At 34.9% G+C, this 14,814-nt stretch overlaps 1 protein-coding gene across 1 annotated transcript; it reads right to left on the bottom strand.

The window, feature by feature from the left end:
* Nucleotides 1-2,636: 2,636 nt before the first annotated feature.
* On the bottom strand, nucleotides 2,637-9,766 carry LOC131304418 (glutamine synthetase cytosolic isozyme). Its single transcript, XM_058331644.1, has 12 exons — nucleotides 9,344-9,766; nucleotides 6,837-6,876; nucleotides 6,625-6,728; nucleotides 6,267-6,315; nucleotides 6,014-6,120; nucleotides 5,832-5,919; nucleotides 4,831-4,959; nucleotides 4,654-4,728; nucleotides 4,384-4,437; nucleotides 4,225-4,262; nucleotides 3,951-4,110; nucleotides 2,637-2,992 (listed from the first exon to the last, which is right to left on the bottom strand). Exons 1-12 carry the CDS (start codon nucleotides 9,589-9,591, stop codon nucleotides 2,840-2,842), a joined length of 1,245 nt encoding a protein of 414 aa, XP_058187627.1. The 5' UTR covers nucleotides 9,592-9,766; the 3' UTR covers nucleotides 2,637-2,839.
* Nucleotides 9,767-14,814: the final 5,048 nt, after the last annotated feature.

Genomic DNA, 14,814 nt, shown 5'->3' with positions numbered 1-14,814 from the left:
CAAATCCTCCCGTAATCCTAAGATTTGGAATAGTTAGCCAGCAAACGTGCGACCTCATAAAATATAAGTCAAGCCCCTTGGGGTTGTTAATATGCTCTTTATTCAAGTTATTATTGGGTCAGCGTCTACTTCGGATATTTGTGTCGGGGATAAAATTAAATCGTGACAAACTTTAAAAATCTGATCTTCTTTTCTCTGTCATTGGGTGTATTTGAGAGAGCTTTTCCGGATATGCAGAATTCCAATTGCAAAGATCCTTTCAAAAAAATTGCCAAAGATCCAGAAAGGAAGGAGAGAGAGAGAGAGAGAGAGAGAGAGAGAGATAGAGAGAGAGAGAGAGAGAGAGAGAGAGAGAGAGAGAGAGAGAAGGTAATAGCTGAAGGCAATAAAACTAGCGAATGTTGCATCCAAACAAGACGTTAGAGAGGAGGTTGGTAATTTGTCCTTTCTGTTGTTTAATCAGACTTCCTATAATCCTCATTTAATTCTGGTGGGCCACTGGGTCCCACTTGAAAAGTCCATTGTTAGGTTTTGAGTCTACAAGCTCCTAGCTAGTGAATGAGACTTAATTACATTTAATTAACCCACTACAAAGCCATTAATTAAGAGTGGACTGATCATAGACTTTTCATTACTAATAACATTTAATCACATCTTAGGTCCCCAGATTGTGAGATTCATTTCTTAACAAAAGAAGTAGTAATACTGTAATAGGTAGTATTTGTTTGTTATTTCTTGACATTCTCAGGCCTTAATTAGTACCTTTACATTGGCTTAGGATTGTGACAAATGTAAAATTTAACTAACCTATATGAAGAACAAGACATCCCGTTGTATCGCGAATGGAAGAAAGAACCCCCAGTATTCCCTCTTTTCTCTTCGAGGCAGCTCTTCTCTCATGGGTAAACCGAAAATAGAAAACCCGACTCTACAAACCCGATTACTCAAAGAGGTAAGGCTGCCCGAGTTTCCTTGATTCTCCAACGGTGTGATTTAGGTTAAGTGAGAGGTCTATGTCTATTTTCTTAATTTCACATGTTGTGAGATTCATTTTTTATAAATAAAAAAAAAAAAAAAAGAAGTGAGAGGTATGTGTTAATTTCTAAATTTCACTAGCAAAAAGGTTGCACTATGATAGATGAAAAAAGCGGCTACACGTGATAGGCCTCCAATGCAACTGCACATGATGGGATAGTTAAGGAAAAATGAATGACATGCCCATTGAGAGTTTCCTTGATCCTCCGGTGTAGTGTTTTAGGCCATGATTATTCCACGAATTTGGGTGACTATCAATTTCACGATTCACGATCAATGGCTTTTAATTGTAACTAAATGGACATTTCAACTAATCCAAGTAGTATTATTCTGTTTTCAGTGGCTATTACGGATTGCGATTAGGGGTAGCTTAGGGAGTCTAATCTCGTCATTAGTTTAATTGTCAGTGTCGTTTAACACTAACAATGAATGATGAGATCGGCACTTTAAATTAAAAGAATTTACAATTGGTTTGTTACCTATATAGTAGATCAACCTTTAACAACCTGTCACTCAACTCGTTTAATTTCTGATAATTACTTTTTTTGAACGGCGAATTTTTTTTTAATAAACCTTTGAAATTGTTACAAAAATTAATAGGACAATGATTGCGACAACATAGTGTCCAATCCAAACCATAATCCCTTGATTAAAAAGATGTCAACCAAGAAAACACCTGAAAGGCCTAAAGTCCAAATTACAAAGGATGAGCCCCAACAATTAAGCCCAGAAAACACCAAATGGGCCTAGAATTGCACAACTTAAAAGCTGCTTGAGACCGACTTGCATAATTAACAAGCTAAGTTGGAACAAAGTTCGAAAACTCGTTAAGGTTTCACACAAGCTTTGAACAATCTCGGATTTGGTCGTTCAACTTGTTTATGAGTCTTACCTTTCGTTTCGTTAGAGTAAATACCAAAACAGATAAATTAAATGGACTAAAGTTTATTCACGGATTTATCAATCCATTTTCTACGAATGTCCCTCGTCTCACATATATCTCAAAATGGTAAATAGATAAACTAAATGGACTAAAGTCTATATTTTCATGGATTTATCGGTCTACATTTTCTACGAATGTCACTCTTCTCACATACATTAACTAAAATATTATTTAACAGAAAAAACTTGACTGTTGTCATTAGCCTGTAATTTATTTAGCTTGGCGAAAACGCACCCTAAATATTAGGCATGAGATCCCAAATTTCTCAGTTAAATTCCGGTCTTGGAATTATTGAACTCGAATAATTTGTACATTTGGCAAGTCAATTTTCAAATTTGCCTGTATTTGGTAAGTCAACTTTGGGGAAAAGCATCCAATTGCAAAACTCTTTAATCGGTACTACACTAAAGAACATTCTTTTGGTGTTGGCTGAATTTCCAAAAAAATAAATAAATATGCATGCTCATATGAGATTTGGACCATTGAATTGCCGAACATACGGCTCAGATGATGCACAGCACAGTGCTATGCGTCACAGTACCATCCCCCGGTTCTCATAACCTCCGTAACTCTGATGAATTGCTCGAAAACTCAACAAACTCGATAGAGATAAGAATGGAAGGCGAGGTAGAGAAGATGAGAGATGATAATCACCCAATAAATTCAACTTCCCCTTCATGTATTTGTTATTAATGAGTAACTAATATTCAAGGCAAAGCAAATCACCAGTTTGCTAAATGAGACACAGAAATCCCATTACAAGGGAAAAATACGAAAGGGACACAACCAAACTACTTAACAGACAGAAGGGGGCGGGTACCGCGATACAAATCTTGCTTCCCCTCTTTCATATGGACACACTCATGGCTTCCACAGAATGGTGGTGTTTGCAATCATCGAAGTAACAATGTAAGGATCCATGTTCGAAGCCGGCCTCCGATCCTCAAAGTACCCTTTGCCTTCTTTCTCGGTGTCTCGGCCAACCCTGATGGAGGCGCCACGGTTTGCAACCCCCTGTTGAAAAAAAACCCGTTATATGAATGAGCACTAAAAAGGTTTCTGTTCGCCCTAAAATGATTTCTACAGTACATTTTACCTCATCCGTGTCCAGTGCCCTTGATGGTTGAGTAACTTCAATTCAGGAAAAAACTACTTTTAAAATGATCCTGTCTGCGCTACATAATCTGGCTTTTCGTACAAAAATAACAGTGTGGGATACTTAAAACTATGGTTCATACCATCTAAAATTAACGGGGTTTAAGCTTACTTATGTGAGAGGATGTGATAAAAGAAACTATCTCAGTACATTATGAACTCCATCAATAAAAAGTTTGAAGCACTTGCCCATTTATTTGATGGGACTAATAGTGAAAGGATAAACAATTCCATAGAATATGTAACCCCATCGAACAAGTAGCGAGGGAAATAGTGAAACCACTATTCTTGTTAATGTATATTCCACACTTAGTGAGGTTTATGTATCCGATGGATGTCAAATTCAGGCAAAAGAAACTGTTAAACATACAAGCAGAACGTCATGAGTGTACAAGTCCAATAGTATGGAAAGCTCTTGAAAAAGAGAGTTTCATTAATTTGATGGGGATCTTGATGGCTCTACTGTTAGCAAGTCATCTATGGTTCGTGGTATTCCTAATGAATACCTTCATTTAGAACGTAGGCCTATTTTTCAAATTTCACATGAGAAGATTCTAGAACCACTACTTCATTACATGTTTTACCGCTATGACCCTCATGAAAGGGTTTTCCCCAGCAGCTATTGTTATATCCTTGCGAAATGTACTTGTTATACATCTCTTTAGAGGATAAACTTTCGAACACAGACTAAAAATGTCTTCTACCAAATTGCGCTAAGAAACCAAGTAATTTCTAGATCAACTCATACAGAAGGAGTGCGAGGCAAGTATCGTATGCAACTATCGAAAATTTTAATCAGTGAAAATGAATTATTTACCCATAAGAAGGTGTTGATGTCAGCAGTCTCATGTCGTCCAGTGAGACGACGCTCGTTGCCTTCACCATATGCAGCAATATGTTCTTTGTGCCTCAGCCCAAGCTTCTCAATAGCCTTTTTGATTAACTCATAACCCCCATCTTCCCTCATGGACTTGGTGCTGAAATTAGCATTAAAATTTTATCATGAGAACAAGGAGAGAGAAGGCGAGGAAACCATAAACGGGCAACTTTCCTTGTATGACTTCATCACAACGTTAAATTTCATCCATTACCTGTAATTGGTATGACAACCAGCTCCGTTCCAGTCACCCTGTCATGCAAATATCCAAGTGAGACATAAAAAGGCACAGAACGACGATATCTATATGGAACTCAAGAAAAGAACAGATTCTTGAGAAAAACTAAGAACGAAGTAAATGCTAAAATCAAACCTTGATAGGTTTGGGATCGAAAGAAACCACAACCCCAGCAATCTCAGTAATCCTCTGTTAAAAAAACAAAGCCAATTAAGAAAAAGAGTCTTAGGCTGTGTTCAAATCTAGGATTTGTAGAGAGTCATGAAGGAAAAGGAAAATAAATGAAAAAAAGTCTTAAAACAACATAAGATTTCATTTTTTTATTCTTTTGCCTTTCCTTTTCTCTGCAAATCTCTTCATGAAGCGGACCACCATAAACAACCTTAGTGATTAGTAGTGCTTTACCTCTAGGATGTAGCGAGCCACCCACAATTCATCTGCAGCTGAGATGCCAACGGACGGTCCAACTTGAAACTCCCACTGTACAATAAAATACAGAGATATTTGAGTTCAACTATCAAGAACAAATTATGTAAGAAATTAAGATTCTCTGAGGAAGAGAACTCAAGCTATTTATTTCACCTGGCCTGGCATCACTTCACCATTGATGCCACTAATGTTAATCCCAGCATAAAGGCAGGCCTTATAGTGAGCATCAACGATATCGCGTCCAAAAGATTTGTCGGCACCAATGGAACAATAGTATGGTCCCTGCGTAGAAGCAAATAAGGTTTTGAGTGAAGTTGTGAGGAAAATGTAATTAGCCGTAACAGTGAGCAAAATGAACAGAGGATAAGGTAAAAGTAAAAATAAGGAAGCATGTGTAATTGTGTTGAAACTTAAAGAACCTTAGGACCTATCCTACAACGAGGTATAGTAAAAGGACCAGTTTGAAATGAGGAAAATTAATAATTGTGGGCATCGAAAAGACAAAATGCATAATCACATGATGGAGTGAATTCTCACAATTGAGAAAAAAGTGTACCGATTTTCACACTCCTATTTATTTTGTAACAGCACTCCTTTTTTTTGTCTTCTGGCATCTAAATTTACTACATTGCCCTTTGCGTATACCTTTGATACATAACAGGTATTGTTGTAAATTCACATGCAAGAGCACAAAATAAGAGTTCAGCTACAAAACAAGGAGTGCCAAAAAAATTTACTCACAAAATGCATAGGCAATATTGATCACAAGAGATACAAACACAACCGGAAAAAAGGTACTAATGTAAGAAGGCAAAAATAAACATAGGAAAGCATGTGTTAAAACTTGAAAGAAATTGGGATCTATTTGCATCAACATAGAATTGGGTACAAGACAAAATTAACAATGAATTTAGGTAGAGCCATAGAAGAGAAGGAGCATTTCGATTTTCGCACTCCCCTTTTTAACAATCGAAGTCCTTTTTGGTTTTTATTCATCCGAATTATTATTATTTTTACAAGAATTATTCATTTGAATTTACTATATTAGACTTTGATGTGCGAAAAAAGTGAACCAATAATGGGTAACATGGTAATTCCACTGAATAGAAACAAGAAAGGAGAACAGATATTTAGAAGATGATCGTTTTGATTACCTGAGGTCCTGGGAAACCTCCCACTGGCCAGCCAAGAGGCCACTGGATATCTTTTTGCAGCAAGGTATACTCTTGCTCAAGGCCATACCTATTTTCAAAACCGAAGATCATGTAAATATTATATGCCCCACAGAATTATGGATAAACATATTGAGATTTGACAAGCTCGAAATAACAGTTACCAGGGCACTTCAGCTGCAACTTCAGGATTGCTGAAAACCTGTGCTGCGGCGTATCTCTTGTTCGTTGGGATTGGCTCACCGCCCGGAGTGTAAGCATCACAAATGACCTAAAACAATGAGAGAGAGAGAGAGAGAGAGAGAGAGAGAGAGAGAGAGAGAGATACAGAGGGAGAGTTAGCATTTTGCTTATGAAGTTGTAACGGAATGTCTGAAACACAAAAGAAATGAATGCAATAATACAAACTCGACTTACCAATATGTTGTTTCCTCGCCTGAATGGATCCTTAAAAATTGCTTGTGGGCTGTTTGTATTGATGCAAAGTTGCAAACAACATTACAGTTTTGGGAAGTAAAACTTAACAAACGAGCGAATTACGCAAAGATGGTAGGAAAAAATAGTGTTCTAAAACAAGGAATTAATCAGCGACCGATTAATAGCTGGCGGGGCCTATCCGATTAGGTCCGAGTAACGATTAATCACCAATTACTAATTAATATGCACCGATTAATCGCCGATTAATCCAATTAATCGCTCGAAGGTGGTTGACCGCCCGACTAGCGCTGAGCGACTTTTAGAACATTGGGAAAAATTATTACGAAAGATTGCATACTATATGATCACTTCACTGTCTTCACCGGGAGCTTGACCGGTGCTAGATCCATCATAATTCCACCTAGGGAGCTCAGTCACGTCGGTAACAGGTCCAGGAAGAGTCTACTCAAAAGAAACCGCGTAAGTTAGTTGTTCTAAAGAAGAAGGAAATGTAAAATGGAAGGAATAATGATGGATAAATATATATCAACAAAGGGGAAAAGCTATTACCCTTGCTTTGCATCTGATGTCCATGCCCGAACCACCAATCCTGTAACAGAATCCAAAAGTATAAAATTTCCAAGTTGAACATAACAAATCAGAAAATGGGATACTCGAATGAACCAAAAGAGGATAAAAAGCATAATTGTTAGCAAATAAGAGTCATAAGACCATAACAAGAACACGAGATAATGATCAGATCTGACCCCTTGGGTTACAACTTACCATAATAGGGTGGAAAGAAATTGGAGGATTTTCCAACACTCTGCTACGGGAATCCAAAGTCTTAGTAGTAAAATCCGGGAGGATGTGAGAGCATGTTTTTCTTCCTAGAGAAACTTCCTTTCCACAGAAAGTAATAAACAAATTTGTGCTAACTAAGAGTGCTTCAGAAGTAGTTTGGGCTCTGGTTGTGTATGGCTTGAGTACCTCTGAGTCACCAGGTGCAAAGTTTCTGTGCTGCAGCTTTGGTCACTGTTTCTCTAGTTTTTGGTCATTCTTGTTTTGCTAGGATGTTTCTAAGACTCTCAAGGAAATTCCTTAGCTTCTTAGTGAGATAAAAAATAAAAAATAGAGAAACAAGAACACGAGATTCCAAGATTAAGAAAAGATGTGAAATAACTACATGCAATAGGCAAAAACCTTCTACCCAAAAGTATTACATCCAAATGGCCCGTTTGGTGATGGTTTCAAGGGCGGAACGACATTGAGAGGGAGTGGCATGGGTCACCCCGGTTTCATGAATAGCGCTGATTTATAATTAACGAATAGGCAATTATTGGTACACAAACACTTGATTTTTCACTCATCAAGATTTGGAAAAAAAAAATTTCAACTCAAAAACACTCATTATTTATATTTCCAATCATTACTCTCCACTCATTACCCATATCTCCAATCATTATTCTCATTTCTCTCTCTTACTCTCCACTTATTACCTCTACTTCTAATCCTTACTCTCATAAAAAATTTCTCAAAAACTCATCCAAACACAGCAGAAAAAACAACAATCTAGGGATGAATGGTTTGGATAGTAAAACACATAACTCAATGACTTTCATTTAAAGATCACGGGAGAGTTGAATCAAGCCTACCAAAAAATAAGCTCAGTATTGCACCCACTTTATACTTAACTTTTCTCTCCATATTTTTACAAAAAAAAAATTTGACAATACAAGTGGAAACCCACCAAAGCAGCCTCACCCCAAATCAAAATCCTGGTGGAACCACTGGGCGGTTATATGTTTATCGGTTTTCATATTTTATATGAGATTTAGAGTAGTTTTGCATTAACACGTTTGGCCAACTACACATGTTTTTATATCTATTGTGAACAAAAAAACAAAGAACTTCAAAACTAACAAACAAGGGCATATTTATGGCATGAAACTTAATGAAACCAGATCTCTTAAAACATTAAGAGTAGAAACAAATAAATTGAAATGACATATTCAACGGATAACCCAGATTTGGAATCGGACAAATCTATGGATTAGGAGTGTTCGGAACTTAGGAAAGAAATGTAAAGGAAGAAAGAGTTTTAAAATAAAAAAAAACTTTCCATTGTTTGGTTTCTAGGGAAAGAGAGAGAGGAAAAAACAAAGTCCAATTTTCTCTTCAATTTTTCCTTAACTTTCCCTTCTTCTTTTCCTTCCCCAAGTTTCCAAACAGAGCCTAAAAGAAAAACATCAGCAAAGAATAGAATTTTAGTTCATAAACTACGAAGGAAAGGGCACCATACTATTGGGAACAAAGAACAAAATAAAGTCAACAAACCAGATCTAAAAGGGGGTAACAAAACCAAACGATCAGATATGTATAAATCGTATAAGTCAACTGATTCAGTGAACAACAACACAAAAAAATAATCAAATTTTCGCAATTAAACAAAAAAAAAATGAACAGAGTAATCACAAAATACTAAAAGAAACAGAGAATTTCTAAAAATTGGAGGGGAATCGCATGATATGTAAAGTAGGAACAAAAAGGTTGAGGTCTTGAGATGAAAATATGAACAAAAATGAAAAGCAAACAATACCCATTTCGACTAAGAACTATCTGAACCCAGATCAATACACGAAAGGTAAGGGCTTTTTCTGGTTTATGTGATGGAGAAACAAAAAATGTTACGAACACGTACCGAAGTGCACAGATTCCGACACAATAGCGTCCCGAACCGTTCAATACACGTCAGTTCCGAACTGTATCCGCACACACAAATGTGATACAGTGCGGAACTCACGTGAATCGGACGATTGCGGATACTTTTGTGTCGGAATCTGTGCACTTTGATCTGTGTCCGATGAAAGCCAAAAAAAGGGCGGGGGGCTTGACGACAAATACCGACGACGATGAACAAAACAGTACTTAGAAAATCTGGAGTAGGATAAATTGAATGATTGATCTTATCATGTTCACAGCGAAATCAAACAAAAAGACGAAGAAAAATCAGAACCCATTACACAGAGCAAAATCAGAGCACAGGACTGAAAACAGAGGGGGCCAGCGAAACTCACCATATGTACTCAGCGATGACCTTCTCCGTAGTGTCGGAGAGGTTGATGTTGATGAGATCTGTTAGCAGCGACATCTTATCTCTCTCTCTCTCTAAATGGGTGGGTTGGTGTGAGAGATCTCTAATGCAGGGCCGGGAACAGAGGGGAAGAAGAGATGGTTTTATAGACGGAAGAGATGTTGAAGGGTCTCTAACTGCTGAAGAAATTTTATGGTCAAGAATTAATCGTGTTTTTCTGGTAAATTGCATTAAATAAGGGTGAAATAATCTTGGTTGATATATGATGTATTAAATAAATCGGATAAATCAGGGTGAAATAATCTTTGGTTGAAATAAATCGGATAAATCAAATTATATTATCTCAGATGATTTTTTTTTTTTTTCTGGTCAACCGGAAATTCCTCAGATGAATATATATATGGGTGAGTGGTAACCGATGGACTCCTTCACCAAATCTCATCTTTGATTTCCCGTAGATCCTTTTGGTTTACCGGTTAACGGTTGTACCAGCTGCAGTTACCAAAGGCAATTAGTTTTTTATTTTTTCTAGATATGAAAATAATATTGAAAAAATTGAGAATGCCAAAATTAGGGCTTATTCGGCTAAATAAGTCATTTGGCTTCTTCTTTTTTGTTCTTATTTAAATTTTTTTTAACATTTGTTAGTTTTTCGTTGGTTTTTTTAGAATTATTGTTTTGTCATAATGAGAGGAATCGAAAAAGTAGTAAAAAATTACAATCAAAATTTAATTTTTTTAAATAAATACGAAAAAGTATTTATTTAAAAAAATTGAATTTCGATCTTAATTTTTTTACTTTTGTAAATTTCTCTCACCATAACAAAGCAATAATCCTCAATTTAGCTGAATGAGGTCTTAGTTTAAATTTGAATAAAGACAAAAAAATAAGTCAAATAACTTATTTATGAGGCCTTAGTTTTTAAATGTCAAAATTTTTGAGTCATTTAGCTTGTGGTTTGTTATCCACACGTTTCCAAACCCATAAAATTTTAGCTTGTCGTTTGTTATCCACACTTTTCCAAACCGAGAAAAGGACGGAATTCTAAGATTGCTTCTTGGAGCGACTACTTTTATGCGCACCTCTTCTAGTTGATCTATATCATACTATGTTCTCGTAAGATGATAGATAGTAGCTAATTGGCCGCCAGGTGCTATATGGTAGGCATATTGATAACGTAGATAATTGTAACCATATACATATATAAATGATAGCAATAGCGCTGTAAATTTTGACTTTAACGCATGTAATTTTGGCATTAGCAATATTTAGCATTACCCAAATAAACACAAATAATGGAGGAAAAAAGTAATGCTGCATGCCTAAAATAAATTGGCATAAATTACATCCAGAATATAGTCTGATGGCCTATTTGGGTTATTTGTCTTTTTTATTATATTGAATGACTTAATAAGCAAATAATGCAATAAAAACTGCAATGTAATCCAAACCAAACAAACTAAAGAAGTGCATTTCATCTGGTGAAGTTAGAAACTTAGAGCATCCAAAGTGGTATAATCAAAACAAAAACGTTGATAAGGTTAGGAATATTTGCTCAAAAAGAGCTCACATTAGAATAACCAAACTTAGAAACATCTTAGCAACTCATCAAATTTTGGCCCTTGGATAATCAAAACTACCAACCTTTTGCCAATAATCAAATTTAATTGTCTTCACATTTCTTCAATCAAGTACACCATTATTACATAAAAACTTTCTTTCTTCCATTTTCAACATGTTTATAACAAAAATACTATAAAAACAGTTTTTTTACACGTTTTTTTATTAAAACTGTTTTTCCTAAATTTTTTTGAAACAGTTTTATTTCAAAACACTTTTTTTATTAAATTTTTTTTTTTTAAAACTATCTTTTGAAGAAGAAAAAACTTTTTCTATTCAAAAACTGTTTTTTTTAACTTTTTCCCGAAAACTATTTTTTAATCAAAGTTTTTAAAAAAATATTTTCTCTTTTTCTAATAACCTATTTTTATTAGTTTAAAAAACTGTTTTTAAAAAATTATTTTCTATGTCACAATTTCTAGATTTTTATAAGTTAAAAAGGTGATATGACAAGTTTTGGTTATTCAATTTTGATTGTACCAATGTGGACCTCTACATTGCTAACCTTAGCAATCTCTTAAATGGATTATAACCAAAAAATGATGTGGCAACTTTTGATTATCCACTTTTGATTATTCCACTGTGGATGCTCTTAGAAACAAAAGTTTAAAATCGCTATAAGCCGAACACAACTAGGGGAACAACAGTAATATAGGGATAGAGATATTTAAATTATTGACCTCCTAGTGAGATGTAAAAGTTGTTACCAACTGATCTAGTTCCGATCGATTGATTATTATATCTGATGTAGTATTTTTAGTAGCATTATATATTGCAGTAGCAATTTGTCAAAACTACGTATCGTCACTTTGGAAGAAAAAATATCTAAAATAATTAAACTCGTTGCGCTAAAAGGGATTTCATGATCTCTCAAGTCAAAGCGCAAATGGTGGCCAACTGAAATTAAGTTCAACTCACAAGTTATAGTAACAAATATATTGCAGTAAATCCGAAACAGTACCGAGATATACACCGGTATCGATAGGTATCATCCCTGTAGAGAAAACGGTACGCTGCCTGGTACGGGATTGATAACTTTGCTCACGACCGTGATTTCTTTCATGAAAAAGGAAAAAAACTTAGGCACAAGGTACACAAAAGTAAAAAATGTATTTGTTTTAAGTTAAATATAAGGTAACGCTCCCTTTCATACTGGCCGTGGTAGTTGGTGCACTAAAAGAGAAAAAAAGAATTGAAAAAAAAAAAAAAACCAAAACTAATTTTTCTCTAGTCCTTGATACGAGTGCCATAGCTCCCTATCGTAATTTAGCAAAATTCATGTTACTAATAATTTGCATTAAGTACTTAATAATTTTTTTTCCCTCCTTCAAATAGCTGCTACATATATTTTCTTTGAAACGAATGTGTTTTTATTTCTGCTTTTAAGAATCACTTGGCCGTCTAATTTTGGCTCTTTACAAATCTTGCATTTTCTCTTCAACACAAGAAGTTAATTTGCTGAAAATGCATTTACCAAAAAAGGATCAGAGAATGCAGAATCTAAATTTCATCTTCAGATGAGCTTTTTGGATTCTCACATATCAAATACTTTTGCTGATTCTTATTTAATCCCAACAACGCTACGTACACTCCTACCGACTATTCCTCTCTCTCATTTATGTGTCGGCCTCACACATTTAATTGTGATATGAGCTCACATACATAAGAGATGAATGGTCGGGACTCAGGAAGTGACCGATAAGCGTGTCCGTAGTATTATTGAACCCAAAAACTATTAATTTGCAAATCAGAATCCAGAATCCAAAAGATAATTGGCTTTCTAAATACTGGCTTAACCAATTATCTTCAGATTCACTTCATAAGCTCGTTAGGTGAGAAGTCAGGGTCTTGAACTACCCTCAGGCTCCATGTCAAAAAACTACCCTCAGGCAGTCAGGCTCAGCCAGAGCTACCAGTCAATTGGTCTTCTTCTTTTTTTCATTTTTTTGAACAAGGAAATTAATTGGTCCATAAATAAAGAAAGACACAAATTAAAATATGAGTTGGATTTTTTTTTTTAAATAAAGAAGAAAACAATGCCCCACATATTTTTATTGGCATGACGATGTGTAGGCCACCAAGGGCTTTAAACTATACCAATAGAGGACTAGTTGACAAATATTTAGTGATATGGTGATTTGGACCTTTTGTATAAAAAATAAAAATAAATCTGTTTATTCTCCATAGTGACCAGTATACCCACTGTGGAGCTTGTTACCTATTCCAAAAGCCATTAACGAATGTGGGTCCCAGGTAGTGAAGTAAAACAAAAAGAATTAAGTGTCCGGTTGCCATTTCATTTTTAGTTTTAGTTTAGATTTTAATCATTACTTTATTTCTTTCTTCAATCGTTATCCTATTTCTTCAATTATTACTTTCTCATCTCTCTCTATCTCTCTCAAATCATTACGCCTCTCTTCAATCATTAGCCTATTTCTCTCTCCACCCACTACCAAAACTAAATTAAACTAAACTCACAACCAAACAAAGCCACATGTGTAAACGGCGCCAGTTCTTCTGTGCCGAAAATCTATGTGCTTCTGTGCCGAAGATTTTTCGGACGTTGGAAAGGTTTTTCAGTCGTTAGATTATATTTGCGTGTGTTTTTTTGTTCAAGGCCCGAGATCCAATGACTAGGCCGTAGTTTTCATTTAGGTAAATGGTCATTTAGTTGATTAATGACTTAAAGTAACATCTTTAATAAGCACGCGGAAAGAAAAGTGAAGACAGAAAGAGGAAGATGAAAAAGCAGTTAATTTTGTAGGTTTAAGGTTTCATTTAGCTAAGGTTCTTATTATTTAAGTCATTATTTTTCGATTTACGAAACATATCATTCTCTCATAATACAAATTATCTTAATTCAAAAAGTAATCAAACAAGTACTTATTTTAATCAGCAAAATAAGACCATGTAACTAGTTTTCAATGACTGAATTATACGTAGTTAGCCAAAATAAGGAAACGTAGCTAGCTGTTTATGTAGCTGTTGGGGGCATTAGATTCATGCTAACTAAAATGCTTAGCTAGCTAGGGTTGCTTGCCTAGCTTATTGAAGATGCTCTTGTTTCTAGCTAGTTTGATGCTAACATTTATTGGCAATATCTAAACCGCATCATCTTGTTTAGACCTCATGCTCCATTCGCCCAAGACTGAAGCTTTACCCCTTTCCATTAACATTTCTTTTTTTCACTTTTTTGATTTTGTACTTATTTGAATTTTTTTCGGGTTTGTTCGTTTTGCGCCAATTTTTTTTGACTTTTTCATTGAGACGAATCAGAAAAATAAATTTTTTTATTTTTACCCAAATATTTTGAACAATGACCACTTTTATGTAAAAAAAAGTCGATTTTTTTTTTACTTTAAAGTTGTCCTTATTCAAAATATTTGGGTAAAAGTAAATTTTTTAACTTTTCCGATTCGTCTCAACGAATCAAAAAGTCACAAAAAAAAAAAATTAGGGCAAAATGAACAAACGCAAAAAAAAATCAAATAAGGACAAAAGTATAACTTTTAGAAAAAGTTTAGTGGACTTTTTTTACTTAAAAGTGGTTCTTGTTCAAAATATTTGGGTAAAAGTAAATTTTTTTTAACTTTTCCATTTCGTCAAAAAATTTGACACAAAACGATCAAACGCGAAAAAAAATTCAAATAAAAACAAAATTATAACTTTTAGAAAAAGGAAAAAGTTTAGTAGAACAACTCGATCTACCAAATTCTATGGAGCCCCATGAGTATCGGTGAAAATTTTAAATTTCACGAAGAGTCGAATATAGAGTATTATGGCTTATTTTTATTTCGGAATTATAAGACTTCTTGATTTGGGAACAAGTAACCG

This window comes from Rhododendron vialii, chromosome 10a, assembly GCF_030253575.1.
Source record: "Rhododendron vialii isolate Sample 1 chromosome 10a, ASM3025357v1".
In the NCBI taxonomy this organism is placed as follows: Eukaryota; Viridiplantae; Streptophyta; class Magnoliopsida; order Ericales; family Ericaceae; genus Rhododendron; species Rhododendron vialii.
This window is presented reverse-complemented; position numbering and strand designations above follow the sequence as displayed.

Coding starts and splice junctions, on each gene's coding strand:
- LOC131304418 (XM_058331644.1), bottom strand. CDS start 9,591: ATGCAATTTACCAGAAAAACACGATTAATTCTTGACCATAAAATTTCT. Junction 6,877..9,343: donor GTCATCGCTGAGTACATATG/GTGAGTTTCGCT, acceptor ATTCTGTTACAG/GATTGGTGGTTCGGGCATGG. Junction 4,263..4,383: donor TCGATCCCAAACCTATCAAG/GTTTGATTTTAG, acceptor TTTGCATGACAG/GGTGACTGGAACGGAGCTGG.